The sequence below is a fragment of the Pantherophis guttatus genome, chromosome 1 (assembly GCF_059756535.1).
Source record: "Pantherophis guttatus breed Tessera chromosome 1, ASM5975653v1, whole genome shotgun sequence".
Taxonomy (NCBI): domain Eukaryota; kingdom Metazoa; phylum Chordata; class Lepidosauria; order Squamata; family Colubridae; genus Pantherophis; species Pantherophis guttatus.
In genome coordinates this window covers 75,461,650-75,478,129 of record NC_142063.1, presented here as the reverse complement: position 1 = coordinate 75,478,129, position 16,480 = coordinate 75,461,650, and the positions used below count along the sequence as shown (strand labels likewise).

The window sequence follows — 16,480 nt, the reverse complement described above, 5'->3', positions numbered from 1 at the left end:
CTTTCCCAGTCAGTTTTAACAAGGAAAATCAACTGGGGAAGCCAGATTCACTTACGGATTGTGAGGTTTTATTTAATGACTGCAGTGATCACGCTAAAGACCGTGGTAAAAAAAATGGTCCTAAAATTGGGTCTAGTCACATGATGACTTGCTTTAAACTGCATCAAGTTAGAATGGAAATTCTGGACCAAATTGTGGTTGCGAGTCAAGGATTACCGATAATTGCCAGCTCCGCAAATTCATTGTTAAAGAAATTCAGAAACTATTCAAACATTCTTGAAAATATAAACAAATTACTAGTATGATCTTTCCTCCATAGAAATGAACAATACTAATACTGCGTTGAAATTACTACTTTGCATGTTGAACGTTTTTCTCAAGATACAAGCTCTACAGGATTCAAATTCAGGGTTTAGTCCTGTAAAAACAATGCAGCTCTAAAAATGTTGTTGAATAAATCTCTGTAATCTAACTGTCAGCAAATATTTTTTGAGTATATAATTGTCCTTATTTATCATGTAGCAAGTAAGCTGTATAGATACTAACTAAATAAAAACATGCCATAAAATGTTCTATGTAAAAGGCTTCCTAGCAACAGGAGCCATGGTTGCCTGTCTTATATCTACTTCCAACTCCCCTATGCCACCATGAGATAAAGAGATACACACATACACAATTCTATCAAAATACAAGTCACGTACACCACCTAAGACAGGACAATTTTAAAACCCTGAAAATTACAGTTTTTTAAAATCACATTCATTAGAATATTCAAAGATATAATTCTATACTTTTTCCCCCAAAGTGAACTTCCATACACATTTAATGCATTAATCTCTATCTACTTCAAATATATTTGCTTGTTTACAATTACATTTTATATTTACTGATTCTGGATAACACTATAATAGGTTATATTTGCTGATTCAGTATCAATTTTCTCCACAACATATTAGGGCAAAAATTATACTCACATTATTTTCTTCTTTTTTTCCCCTTGGTAAAATCAATAAACATCTGCATTTAACATGGCAAATACCAAGATGTTAAAACATATTTTTTTAATCTCACTCATGTATTAATTCTTATTAATGTATTAACTTATTAATGTATTTCAAATGTAGCTTGATTCTATCTCCCATTAATCTCACAAATAAGGAGGAATGATTAACTGTGAATCCAATAATCTGGAAAACTGGAGATAACACAAATTTTCTACCTATTTCTACATAGATGAGAAGACAGAGAATGCCCCTATAAAAGAGCATAAGAGAGAAAAGCATTCGAGAAAAGTACTTGGGCATAATCTGAGAATTTTAGGTAACAAAATACATCCAAAATTTGGGCTAAGCTTATTCACAGTTGGGCTTATCTATTTATTCATTTATTTATTTTATTAAAATTTATACGCCGCTGTTCCCCCGAAGGACTCGGGGCGGCTCACAAGTACAAAATGACAATAAAAACAATAACACTAAATAGCATTAAAAATCCAATTTAAAATCCCACAGTTAACTAAAAAACCCAACCAGATCAGGTGATTTGAGTAAAAAGCCAGGTCTTAAGATCTTTGTGGAAGGAACGGAGATCAGGGGCTGTCCGGAGCTCAGAGGGTAATTCATTCCAGAGGGTTGGCGTGGCCACCAAGAACGCTCTCAATCTGGGGGCCACCAACCGACATTGTCTGGCCGATGGCACCCGGAGGGCAGCCCTATGTGACCGCACTGGGCAGTGGGAGGCCAGTAGGAGGTGGTCCCGCAAGTACCCTGGGCCCGTGCCATGTACAGCTTTATAGGCGAGAGCCAGCACCTTAAAGCGGTGCTAATCTATTAGAATATATATGTTTTAAAATTGTCCATACATCCTATGTATACTCATAATTAATCCTGTCCATGAAGAAGCAAACCGTCAAAATTTTAACCATGAAAAATTTGCCACCCATGGAGAAACCAATTGTGAAAATTAAAGTACAACTTTTGAGGTTGGTTTATCCACAGATGACACATTTTTATGATTTTGTTAAAATCAAAAATAGGTTTATACACAGATGGGTTTATATAAACATATAAAAGGTATTAAATTCACAAGCAGAATATGAATATAACAGACTTTCCCTAGTGTTTCTATTATTCAGTGGCACACTAACCTTTAATGTTGCAGAAAATGCCATGATGTACTGTTAACTACTAGTAGAAATCTGCTCTCTTAAAGCCATGATCTAAGTGGTTATTATTCTGCTGTAGCAAATGCTTTAAATTAACCACTTGCTGTTAAAAAAGTTGTTTTGATTTGTCCTAAATTTCCTGAGTACTTCTTGTCAACTTGTGGTTGGGCACTGAGAGAAATGAGATGCTGGGCTATATTTAAGTCCTATTTCTGGCATAATCTAAGTAAGAACTGAGATTTAGCAGAATACACATGCAAAGCTCCTTCATATAAACACTCTATTGTACAGGTGGTCCTCAACTTACAACAGCAATGGAGACTGGAATTTCTGTTACTAAGCAATGCATCTGTAAAGTACAATTGCACTGCTTAATGACAGCAACCCCTATAGTCCTGGTTCCTATCGTTACCTGAAACCCACACTCATTAAGGGAGGCAAATTCCTCCAGCCTCCCACAACCAAAGAGGATGAGTGGGTAAGCCAGCAGGAAGTTGCAAAGGCAGGAAGTTGCAAGTGTCAAGACCATGAGGAATAGGCTGATGCTGCTGGGTAGAAGAGGGAGTGGGGAGCAAGTATGAGAAGTGCCATATAAGTCAAGGAGGGTGTGAAGGGAAACAGGTGGTGCATGGGTAAGAGAGGGTATGCAAGAGACGTCATATGGCTTGGGGAGGGTGTACAGTGATGCAATTTGGGTTGGGGAGGATGCATGGGGATCAATAGTGGGTTCCACTTACCTCTGCTACTGGTTCGAAATTGGGAATGTGTGCATGTATGTATTTGCTTTGCTCACGCTCAGTGCTTCGGCGCATGCGCAGAACATCCGTGATGATGTCTAGGCGAGTGGGCGGAGCCTCCCACCGCCACCACTACCAGTTCGCCTGAACCAGGGCGAATCAGTAGAAACCCAACACTGATGGAGATGCATGAATGACTTATGCAGACTGAGGGCACAGAGGATAAGGAGGGTGCATGAGTGGGGAGACATACCCCAGCGGCTTGTGACCTTCCCTGCCTATTTCCCTCTTGACTTTCCAGGGAAATGGACAGGGTTACAAAATCACAATCACATGATTGTGGGATATTTGTAAACCAGTTGTAAGTGCAAATGGTAATCACATGACCATTAGGATGCTGGGACAACTGGAATTCTGAGAACCAGTTGTAACCCACCATTCATTCACTGTTGTCTTAACTTGGAATAGCTACTGACCGAATGTTCATAGGTCTAGGATCACCTGCAGAGACATGCAACTGTTTGGCTCTATAGATATAAAAATGTAATACACTTTTTAAAAGGTTGTGCCTATTTTGGGATTCACACAGTAACCCCCACAATCTCACGAAAGTAATTGTTTCATCCCCTACTGAAACATTTTCATTAAAATTGCTTTGCACTTTCTCTTTTCATGTTTCTGACCTTTTTAATTAATACTTTACAACTATCTTTTTCTCTATATGCTTATTATACATTATCTTTTTGATTTTGATTTTCCAAGTCATTTTTTTCACCTTTCATCTCATTTTTCCATGAAGCATCTTTTTTTCATAATTCTTATTTGGATAAGTCTACGTATGCAAATGTAGAGTTCCACAATTAGCGAAATAGTTCCACAGAAGTACGTATTTGTCTTACTCTGTTCCAAGCAGCTTTCAATACATTCTCTTTCCTAAAGTCCATTTTCATTCAATCGATCCATTTATCTTCTAATTCTTTTTTTAAAAATAGAACTTGAATATTCTCATCTAAAAGTCATTTTCTAAATTGTTCATCGTAAAAAGATCACATTATGTTCATTTGTTTCCTTGTGTATAAAATGAAAAGCTTTTTGTTTAGTCTACATATTCAAAATGGAGATTTAAAAATAAAAATCTAATGTCCATCAAAGAATTTTCCTTTGTATTCATTTCTGGCTCTCTGAATCACTGGATCACTTTTTTTATACTTAATGTTTCCTTCTTCCCTCTTGTTACATATTATCTTTGTACTCAAGTTGATGTTCATACATCATGCATATATGAATTTCAGAATAAAACATTATTGCACATTTGTTGATTGGGCAAAGTTGGTAAATCTTGCACTCTTTCCACTCCTCTCCCATAAGTGCCCCCTTACCAGTATTACATCCTTTACTGGAAAGAATTCTACCAGAATATGCATTTCAATCCAAATAGAGACCACCAAAACTTATCTGCTGTATGTCCAGAACAGTGTATGCATGTTATGTTCTAGACTGGCATAACCTGAAAATGGCACTGGAATAAACTAGCTTTAACTATGTTTCCTTTTCTTTTTCTGATCTTAAGCCTTTAATGTTTTTGTAATTCTTACTCCTTTTCAAAGATTCACATAATATTGCTTATCTTAAAAGAGGATAGGAAAATGAATAGGTAGTCTTCAACTTACAACAGTTCATTTAGTGACTGTTTGAAGTTACATTGGCATTGAAAAAAGTGATTTATGACCGTTTTTCACACTTACAACCACTGCAGCTTCCCCACGTTCACATAATCAAAATTCAGGCGCTTGGAAGACTATCTATTCACTGACTCATATTTATGACGACTGCAATATCCCAAAGTTATGTAAACACTCTTTGTAACCTTCTGACAAGCAAAGTCAATGGGGGAAGCCAGATTTACTTAACAACCATGTTACTAACTTAACACCTGCAGTGATTCACTTAACAATTGTGGCAAGAAAGGTCATAAAATGGGGCAACATTCACTTAACAAATGTCTCATTTAGCAACAAAAATTTTGGGCTCAATTGTGGTCGTAAGTTGAGGACAACCTGTATGTCAGGCAGGAGGGAGTTTGTACATTTTTTACCAAAACTGAGCTCTGGTTCTTCCATTATCATTTATACTCCCGAAAAAATATGCAACCTATAAATTCCTATTTTCATACAGACCCACAATCTAACTGATAGCAATCACATGTTCTGACATTTTAGTCTTCTTATTCATAATTAAATACATCTTTTACTTCCCTATACACATTTATCAACTCTGCTCCACAAAATCAGAATATTTTAATATTTATTACAACTTTTCAATTGTTTTTTGTTTCACATACCAGACTTTAATATTCCATTTACTTTTCTTACTTTTCAAGTCTCAATCTTCCATGTGTGTGTCTACTACCAGATAGGCCAGTAGTTTTTTCACACCCATAATTTTGGTCAATCAAGTCTTTTAATATATTTTACTGAGATAAAGAACATGTAACCTTCCAAATTATTTGCTGTATTCATAATACATACAGCATTCTTTGAAAATATTAAACATCATTTTTTTAATATTTTGACCAGCAGGCCATATACAGTAGAACTTCTGGTCACGACCATAATTCGTTCCTTAACTTTGGTCGCAACCCAATTTGGTCGTGACTCAAACCTAATTTCCAAAATTGGATTATATGTAAATATGATCAATCTGTTCCAGACCCTTACAAACTGTAGCTCATTCGTATTTCTACATAGGCACTTTCTTAGACGCCTAAGACAGAGTCTAAATCATGGTAGTCCATGTTTTGTAGTTCTCTCCGGTGTTTTTGTCAATTTTACTTCAAGTCCCAGCATGCTGTGTGAAGAAATATTTTCCAAATAAATGTATAATGGGGCAAATCAGAGGAACTCTAAAGAAGAGGCGGAAGCACTGCTCCGGCAGCTGCGGACATAGAGAGGCGGGGCACTGCCAAGAGGGTGGCTGTTTCCGTAGCACGATGGAGTCGAGGGAGGTCCGGGAGCCGAAGAGCACTGGCGATCGACTCTTTTCTCTGGTCTGCAGTTGAGAGGACTGGCCGAGGCGGGGGCGTTAATCGCAGTCTGGCTGGGGCAGGGGCAGTGGTGTAAAGGATGAGGGGCTCCAGCAGCAACAGCGCTGGTTGGGGGAAGTGAGGGAGAAGCGACTTTTCAAGTAGCATGAGCCTTAGGAGGCGTGCTTGGAAGAAAGGTTGGGCGTCTCGGGGAGTGGGCAGTGAGAGGAACTGAAGGTATGATGGCCAAGTGAAGCTGAGGCAGGATCCATCGCCAAGCCAAGACAGACTCACTTGATTAGAGGCCATGGTTAATTGCAAAATTAATGCAGTGGCCACACGTGGGTGGCTGTTTTTTGTAAATAAACAACAGGAAATTTGTTGCTTACAAAAAAAATGGCTCTGATGAGGGAAATTGGCTGTGGCCGTGTTTGATCACCACCCAAGTATGTGTTCGTGACCAGATTCAAAAATTTTGTGAATTTTTTGGTCGGAACCCAATTTGGTCGTGGTCAGCAGCTTTCTACTGTAGTTATACTGCTCTCTGCCTTGTGAGCCAATATTGTTGCCCATATGCTACCAAAACTTGTACAGGACAAAGAAGTTTTATAAAAGATACAGAACTCCTTAACAGAAGGATTCCAGCCTTTAATTCTCAGAATGTAGCTGTTGTGATTGTAACTTGCTTGCCAGATAGAACATATTAACACCCCACATGGCATAAGTGACACATGGTTCTTAATTATGTGCCGAGTCAGATTACCTGAGCCCCTCCCTCTGCTATAAATACAAAAGGTTGATCCTTTTACAACAAAGAACTCACCAGAAGTCTGTGGACTGTGGCTGGAAAAGAGCAAGGTTTTCCATCTCTTCATCAATCTCTGAGTAACAGTTTGTATTTGCAAGAAGCTGGAAAAGTCTAGGAAACTGAGGTAGAAACACATTTGCTTCAGAAACCTGCTATTTCTATAGTAAATAGCAAAAATCTCAAGCCAGGCATTTGTGTCTATTTGTGTATTTATTTATTTATTTGCCTGGTGTGAGGTGTCACAATTTCATATAGGGTATGATATCTGGAGGTTTATTTGATCTTTTATCTATATTTCAGGCTGTCTGCTGAAGATACATGCTTTTCTTTGGAAATTCTGGTGATCCATAACAACAATATGTAACTTTGCTTATCTTTTTCTGGAAACTTTGGGTATAGAGACCTCCACTTTTAATAGAAGAGCACCATATGTATTTTAGATTTTTCCTTTTTAACAATTTGCCAATTTCTATATAACTTGAACTGGACAGTTCTGCAATTTATTTCAACAATGAATGTTTATATCTTATTACTCCAAGTTAAAACAGATTTTTTTTTGTTTTATTTACATCTTACTTTTCCTTTAAAAAGTTTTGATTTTGTTTATGCCTTGTGAAACTGGCTTAGCTCACAAAAGTCACTAGGAAAGAGTGAATCCTGTCCCTGTGCCTCTAAGTTTCAGAGTCAAGAGGAGTCACCACTGAAATTATGACTTTTTAATTGCCAGAATAGCAGCTTGGGGCATAAAAGACCTACCTCTCACAGAAAATAGATTTAGGAGGTAGATAGGTGGTGGTAACAGGAAGTACTGAACTGTTGTCCCAAAAGTAGTAAATAAACTAAGGGTACAAATACACAGAGGGCTTCCTAAAGAAGCCTCTAACCATTTTCCCTACAGATTTCACCAATATTTGAATAGGTTTAATAATATTTGAAAAGGTTTAAATTTACAATCTTCAGAAAAATTTAAGGATTTTAAATAGAAAGGGTTATTGCTCAATGATAAAGCACATATTATGACAGTCGAAGGTCCCAAATTTAATCCTGGGCATAAAAGAAAGCCTGAAAGAAGGGAAGTGTCTACCAATCAATGTCAATAAAAAAAGGTTAGAACAATAACCTATCCCATATTAAGCAGCATGCAATTTTAAGTTAAATTCAGTGTACAATAGCAATTTTGCTTGTTCAAATAATTTATTTGTATACTGACTTGTCTCCAGGAGTTCACAACAGTAGAGATATTACTCCCTCTACCCATTTTCTCCCCACAATAAAATCCTACAGGCAAGTTGGCTGAGAGGGACTGATTCACTCAAAGCTGCCCATGAAGCAACCCTAGCTGAGAGGTAAACCTAAATCTCTTTCCCCAGTTTTAATTCAAGTCCCTAACCATTACATTTCACTAATTCGCTGATTATTGAGACACGTCTTCAAAACTACAGCACATACAACCTCAATTGTGAATATTTTTCAACAATAGCAGACATTATATTTAGGCTCCACCAAATATTAAGCCTTGTAATTGAGAGGAGGGCAACAGATCAGATAAGTGCAAACTGATACTAACTGAAGCACATCTTAGCTTCATACTTATAAAGATGCGATCTGAATTACTACTGAGATTCTAGGGCAGAAATAGGTAATGTATCTTTGATATTCCCCTTGGTATCAGTAAAGCTCCCTGCCCTACGTGACATTAATCTCTTGGCTGGCTGAGACTGCTGAAGATCCTGGGCTTCTACTTCAGTCTCAGTACCATGGTCACTGAGGAATGCCATTGAGCAGAGTGGCCACAAGGGCAGAGATTATTTGGGGTGGGGGGCAGGTGGATGGGGAGACTTGAAGTTGTATGTGTAGAGGGCTGCCAAACACCCAAATTTTGATTATGTGATAATGGGGGAGCTGCAATGGCCATAACTTCAGGGACCAGGTATAAGTAGAATTCATTCAATGTAATTTTGAACAGTCACTGAATTAATGGCGATTAATTGAGGACTACCTGTAATTGAAAGGAAAGGACTGTTATGTAACAAACAATATAAATATTACCCTGAATTGTACTGAGAAAGTAGGAGAAGCAGCATACATTTCTTTTGCTGTTTCTGCAGCTATAAACTCCAATGGGGGAAAAATGACTGCCTCTTCTAAATGTGTATATGCTAAAGAACTCAGAGAAAAGCTAGTCTCATTAGAATGAAAGTATAAAGATCAGCCACATTCCAATTTCAATTCATGGGAGGTAGGCTTCTAATGTTCAGAGATGATATATAAGGCTCTGTCTACATGCCATCTCAGTACATATAAACATGGAATAAGATGACTGACAAATTCCAGGAAACTGCCTTCACTTGTCCATAATAGCAATATGACAAGAATTATTAAAGCACTAGACAGATTAACGATGGTGCCATGGGGATTTTATCTTTCAGGACAAAAGAAAAAAATTAGCAAGGAGCCAGATATGAAGAAAAATGTAGCATAAGAAACAGTTATTTAGTAATATGTTTATGAAAAGTACTCAGGTAGCAGCAATGATAATCTGAGAAAAATATTTTAACAAGTAAAATAAAAATCAAAGGAATGGGGGTATCTCTTATGCTCCTGCCTCAAAAAGCTGCCTAGTATTTTCTACAATATTTGATTCATTCTTTGTTTTCCAAGAGGCCATTTCTGTTTGGAAAAAATAGAAACAAATGACCATGAAAACAAATGAAACAGAAGTGGAAATAATGACATATAGTAATTTGGTAAGCCTAGAATGTGCATTTTAATGGAAAGTTTTAAACTAGAGATTGATAAACTGACCATCATAGTAATCTTCATTATGGGCATGCTGGCTACACTGGAGAGTTGAAATTCAAGAGAATCTAAAGTGGTGGCAAACCTATGCCATGGCTCTCAATGGTGACATGCCACAATGTTTTGAGTGGCATGCCAGCATTTAACAATACCTAATAACTATTCTTGAAGCATGACCTGTTCTCGTGTGATTTTCGGAGGCTGCAAGGGCCACACGATAATGGGATATCACATGACCTCTAAACCCTCTGAAAATTGTGTGAGAACAGAGAGTGCTTTTATGCAGTTTCAGAGGCTGCGGAAGAGTATTCTCTGAAGTCCCAAGAACTAAGGCCTCATGCAACCCACTGCAGCCTTGGGTAGGTTACAGGGGCCTGTCAATAAAAAGAGAATACTTACTGAAGGTAACTGGCACACAGCAGATTGGGGAACAGCACCAGGTGGCCTTTTTGAGTGGCAGCAGTCAGGTTAGGGCTAAAATTGAGCCCCAGGCCTCTACTTGAGGCTTAGCATTAGCACTGCTTCTACATGCCATTGTTAAGGATGGCCTAAATGGGGAAAATATAATTGTTTCTCTTTTGCTGGGTGTGTGCGTGTGTATGCATGGGTAACGTGCCAGCAGAGCAAAGTTGGGCATTTTCTGAATTTTTGACATGTCAAGCCTAAAAAAGTTCACCAACACTGATCTAAAGGCTCATCAGTTATTCATCACTTTTTAAAAAACTGATTGGGCCAGGACAGTTTTAGCAGGTGCCACTCAAGTGAGACCAAACATTTAAAAATCAGGGTAACTTCTTTTGACAATAGGTAACTTAAACCAAGAAAAATCTGCTCAGAGAAAAAAAAAATATTAAGACATTAATCACTAATGTCATCTAGAAACTTGAGAAAGTAAAAATAAACTTTACATTAGTCTAATTCTTAATCCAAAAACTCAGTTCCAATTATGTAACATTTGTGGCAGTTCCAAAATATATATATAAAGGACAAGTGCACATGGAAAGGACTAGATTTCACAGGCTTTAATGTCTGTCAGGGACATTATGCACTCTGGGATATCAATTTTACACAGGACAAAGATATTTTTGTGAAGCTACCAATCAGCTTTCATTCCAAGCATACATATTGGATTACCCCTAACTTTGCATTGAGAACTACACATGATAGCAAGCAAGAAATGACCAAGTCTCAGGCTGCAAAAGCAAACATATGAGTAATCTGGGTTAAATTGAATTTGAAAAGCCAATTTGCAATACAAATGTTACCAGCACCTATATTTGATAAGCACTTATATATTTAATATAGCAAAAATAAAGAAAATATTTCTACTCACTTTAAAAACAAACTGCTTTGTTTATTCTATGAATTACAGTTAGACTAGTCTATGAATTTTGCAAGACCCATTAGGGCCTCTGTTGGCTTTAAAAGATCCCCTCATAAATAAGTGACATTTGCATTTAGACTTGGGATAAGCAATAGGTTTACTGTATTTGGCATTATATGAATAAAAAAAATAAACACAAGTATTTTAAACCTCTAGAAATTTAAGTCTTAGAAGGCACTTTAACCTCCCTGTTTTCTATCTCTATAACATACTATTTAATATCAATAAACAACATTGCTATTTGTAAACTGAAAATACTACCTAATATATGGCATGTTTGCATGTATACAGACCTATCACTTGGATTCTAAATTATGCATTTAAGTCAAGTATCTACTTTTATAATACAGACAATAACAACAGTATGTTAATGCAAATACTATTGTTATACCATTATCAATTATGATTTTACTTGGGATTTTTTTGCATAACTGTGCCCACACACTGCAATAAACTATAAAGCAGTTTTTTTGGTTTCTGCTGTATGAATGTAACCAGTGTCATTTCTCAACATGCTGTTACTAAGATATGCTGACATTCTAGTCTTAGCTGGCAGCCATTTGGTATGTTTTGGAACTAGATTAAAAAAACTAATAAGCAGTTGTATATTCCCGAACATATATCTTTTTGGCTAAAAACCAGGAAGAAGCGTCTATGGCTTGCCCACTGTTTCCCACAGTTTTCTGTCACTTACTAAAACCAATTAGGTATTAATATTGTTAAAAGCTTGGTTTAATCTCATCCTGTCATGTTGCTTGCTCTTCCTGGGGTTTTTAGTGTTGAAGTTAGATTGGTTGATTGATTTTTTAAATATAATATGTTGTTTTAAACAGGGTGCCTTCTAGATGCTCTTGCCCATCAAAGTTATAACCAGTAGAATTAATAGTATAATTACCCTGGACATTTTAATATATTTGAGATAGATATGTTAAATACTACATTTGATTGTAAGTTCTAACATGTGCAATTTATTATTTGTAACTGGATACTGAGCTTGAAATATTTGCTTAGCCTGTGCCACTAGGTCATCTAGATGGTCAGGAAGACAAGAGCTTGGCTGCATTCCACTTCTACACTCCATTAAAGCCAAAACATTTTCTTTGGTCGCTGGCTTAGCATATAATATAAACTCAGCTACTGTTTATGGCTCAGTATTACATGAAATTAACTTGGCCATTATAATTGCTTAATAAACCAAAGTTAAGTACAGCATACTGTGATGTGTGAATCCAGCTATTTCCTTTTACTAGGAAGTGTTCCAAAAACATTTTTTTAAAGAGAAAATTAAATCAGGTTATATTCCAATCTTCTCTGAGATACTAGACAGAGAAAGAAAAAATATTAATGAATTCCTTCTGAAGACTTTGGTGCTCAATGTACTGAACAAGACAGTCAACAAGCAATGATAAACATGAATCTTCAAAGCAATACTTCTGGTATTAAAAAGAAAAGCTTAGGAGTTGCATTGTTAAAAATGTATCAGAACTTAATCATTAGAGCAGCTCAGATATTAACCATGTTTATCATGATGGATTTTACCTACAGCAAACCTCAGACCTTTTTCCTTGTTTCCTATTTCAACATGATTCTGAGATTAGTTATTGCTTTCCATTTGCAAAAACTGAATTATTAACTTTAAATATAGTTTTTTTTTCCAGTTTCATAGTTAAGAATATAAAACTGGCTTGTTTCATGAAAACTATAGTTTTGGGATCTGATCTGACAAACTATAATTAAAATAAAAGCTTTAGAGCTACATTAGCGAATAACTGAAGAAATGAGTAATAGAATCTTTCTGGTTTGGTTAAGAAGCAAGCAACCCATGAAGCATGTGAGGCTCCCAGGCCTCTTTTTTGTGACCTATGCCTATTTGAAGATGGCACTTAATTTAGTTGTATGAGGTACAATGACAACAAAGTAAACTAAACTATAAACTGGTCAGCAAATTGCTAATATATATGGCATGTCTGCTACTAAAATTTTGCAAAACAACAAAAACACTTTAAATACAAGAGTCATTTAAAGCTGTTTTTTTTAATGGAAGCATAAAAATAAATTAAAAGTACTGTACTAAAACCTGAGCTATCCACATTCTGGTGGTATCATTACTTATGCCCACTGTAATCCTTAACTATCTCCCATCCAAAATGTAGTTCCCTCTCTCTAGTTGGCTAAATGCATCACAGCGATGTACTATTTGTGTAATAGGAGATATCCTGATTCACACATATTAATAAGCCATGAATTATAACCCAAACTGGATTCACACATTGCCCTAAATTAGAATAGTTGGTTGAATTTGTTGCATGAATCAATAATTGCTCAGAATATTTAAGTTGTGGTTTACCATACTTTGTTAATCAATGTTTTCTCACACCATTCACAATATTTGTACAAGAGGGAACTACTACAAAGAGAACAAATAACAAAATGTAAAGCTCTGCATATAGTAACAAAACTATTTTTTCCAACAAATCTTCAAATAAATATTTGGAGGAAAAACATAAGGCTTGAGGCCTTCTATAAAAGAATTATAGAAGAGAAAGTTGTATAAACTTAATGTAATATACCGTAGTAAAACACTAGCAAAATATTTTATGATTTGAGTGAAAAAAGGTTCCTACAAAGAGATAATTGTATCATGTGGTCCTTGTTCTATCTCTTATTCTGTTCTATCTCTTCTATAGAAATAGTTGCATCCTTTTCAGGAAAGCTGTTATCTCGAATTAGATTTTTAAAAAGCAATTAATATATTGTTTACAAAAAAACTCAATTAGGGATTTTTTTGTTTTAACTATAAAGGCCTATATGGTTCACAGTTGAGCCAAGGTAATTTGAAAGACTACTTTTTCCCAAATGAGTGTGTTTATATATTCTTCAGGGACTGTACCTAATCTATTTGGCCAACCATCTCACCAATGTGATTGACAGGAGCTAACAAGAATTAAAATACAATAAACAGCTCTCCAAAACACCATTCACTAATTGTTTGGGCTCAATTACTTTCCTGGCCCTTATACCTGGGAAAACAGGTTTATAAGGTTTTCCAAAAAGCAAGCAGAGCCTGGGTCAATCAAACCCTGGGCAATGTGGTGTTCCAGAGAGCAGACACAGCTATGGAAAAGGCATGTTTCTTGAATCCCACTAGATAACAATCCCTAATAGATGGGACCCTGAGGCAATTAGGCATGCCCCTCTTGCCAAATCTAATGGATTGTTAGAAATTATGGGAGTAATAGAGTCCTTCAAATACCCTCGGCTCATGCCATGTAGGGCTTTGTATGTAATAATCAGCACCCTCAACTGCATCTGGAAGCAAACTAGAAGCCGGTTCAGGTATAATATGGGCCTAGAGATAGCCATAATTGCCCACCTACCTGCATTCTGGACCAAGTGAAGCTTCTTGAGTCTGGAATATGTCCTAGAATTATAAAAGGCTAAATGCCTTCTTATTCTACTGACAAAACATTTGTTTCACTCCCTTAATAAAAACATTCAGGGAGTGAAACAAACCATTGAGGCTTTTAACATTTAACAGTTTTCAATATTATCTTTGCTGTGTGAAATTAAGTCTGATTTGGCTTTAATTTATAACTGCACTTTTTTCAGTCAAAAATCACCAAGGAATCTGTCAATATATAATAGCTATTGTCAATATATAATTCAGCTATTATATCTAACAAAGTGAAGCCTTCCAAAAAGTATTTGAAATATTGTTTAATTTATGCAAATTCTAATAAACTATAAATAGTACAAGATTACATAAAACTGTGCCAAGTATGGTATATCCACAGCATGTCCTCTTCTATGTCAAAGTATTCTAACAAATTGCTTCAACCAGTGGAATACATGGCAACCATGACATGCATTGGGGCATTAAATGATCTTTTAAAATTATTCCAAGGACCTACAACTTTCCTAGCCTACATCATAAAATAATTAGCTCATAGCTTACTGTTTTGAACAGTGCACCAAATCAAAATAAACAAATTTTTCCTGCCTTTATTTTAACATTTTTGCCTTCAGGACTTTTTTTTTTTTTTTGCATTTTTTTTTTAAAAAATATTTTTAGCGGCCTTACTTTTATAAGGCAAGCGGCCCAGTTTTCTAGAATCTGGCAGCCCTTAAATTTCATTTAGTAAACAAACGCAACGTATTTTTTTTCCCTTTTTTTAAAAAAAGGGGGTCTCTCTCTAGCCCTTCCCCTTATCGTTTCCTCATCTGTCTCCTATTGAAGTGAGAGTATCTTCTATTCTGACTACTCAGAACAGCTTGTATCACCCCCCCCCCCACTTTGACCGAGCCAAATTCCCAGGGGAGAACCCCAAGGTTTCCATTATCAATCCACGCGAAGTTTCACGGGAGCCGGGAAATCGTCATTTCCACCGTACCACGTGCCTAAACCTCCAAGGGATTCCCACCTCCTCCTCCTCCTCCTCCTCTTGACCCATCCGGGTTCATATGCAGCAAAGGCCAGGAATGCATCTCCCTTCCCCTCCCTCCCTTCCCCCTTCCTTCCATCACACTTTCGGAGTCATTTTACCCAAGCCAGGTGCCGAGGGGATCGCTTACCACAGCCGCGGGGCAGGGCAGGGCAGGGCGATTGAATTGCTTGTTTTCTAGAGCTTCCTAACGGGAAGAAGAAGAAGAAAACCCTGCGCGTCGAGCCTTCAAGCGGCCGCCAGTGGACGAGCCCCGCCCCCTGGCCCTGGGATGGCGACGACGCAAACTTGCAATGCCCCGAATATGCGACCCGTCTCTCCACCCCACCCCCACCCCCACCCCGGAGACAGCCCAACCCCCTCCCTCCCCACCCCGTGGAGCGCCTGGCTTAAGAGTTTTGTTTCAAGCACAGGCTGGGAAGGCAGCTTTCCCCCCCCCCCACCAACCACACACACAGGGGCTCCCTAGACCCTCCTAAGTGGGCTTGGGACACTCACTACAGCTGGGTAGGTGCAAGGAAAGCAGCCCCCGCGCGGCTAAGACGCGGGTGGGCGTCGTGATCAAAGCACCCACGCTCAGATCGTGTGCGTGTGTGGGGGGGGGAGGGGGCAAGTAGCCAGCTGTTCCTCTCTCCCACCCTTCCAACCTCCCACCCCGGCAGGGGGGAAAGCCGAGCCAAGCGGTTCCGATAGCAGCGAGGGCCCCGACTAAAAGAGAAAGGAGCGCGTTCTTTAAAAACGGGAGAGATACCAGACAAGTTCACCCCCAACGTTGCAAGAGACCGAGCGCACTCACCGTCAGTTGCGCGCTGTCCCTTCCCTGCCCTTCCCGGGCTCCTCCTGGCGGCCACCGCCCTCGCCTGCCCCAGGGGGATCCGCCCGCGCTGGCTCGCTCGCTCGCCTGCCTCCCTCCGCCTCAGGCCGGTTTCGCAAGATGGCGGCACTTCCGGGAGAGACCATCGAGAAGCTCCCGGAGAGACGCTCAAAAAGGGGGAAAGAGGAAAAAAAAAAAAAAAAAAAGGGCGCAAGCGCGGTGTTTCTCTTCCCTCCCCTCCGTTTTACGAATGAGCGCGCTCAGCTGGTTCCCAGAGCCGAAGCGCCCGATTCCAGTTCTCCTCAGGCGG

The 16,480-nt window shown here is 38.2% G+C and overlaps 1 protein-coding gene across 32 annotated transcripts in view; it reads right to left on the bottom strand.

Annotated features, from left to right (window-relative positions):
* Window positions 1–16,328, bottom strand: part of CELF1 (CUGBP Elav-like family member 1) — a 55,518-nt gene extending 39,190 nt beyond the window's left edge. For 4 of the 32 annotated variants that reach the window (XM_087882775.1, XM_034417552.2, XM_087882801.1 and 1 more), the window contains exons 1-2: window positions 16,153–16,314; window positions 6,747–6,850 (exon numbers count right to left, since the gene is read on the bottom strand). Coding sequence is in view for 7 of the 32 variants with exons in the window: in XM_034417552.2 (XP_034273443.1) it covers window positions 6,747–6,790 (44 nt within the window). In the remaining 25 variants the exon portion in view is untranslated. The other 28 variants (XM_087882798.1, XM_087882804.1, XM_087882808.1 and 25 more) reach the window with 20 other exon arrangements.
* Window positions 16,329–16,480: the final 152 nt, after the last annotated feature.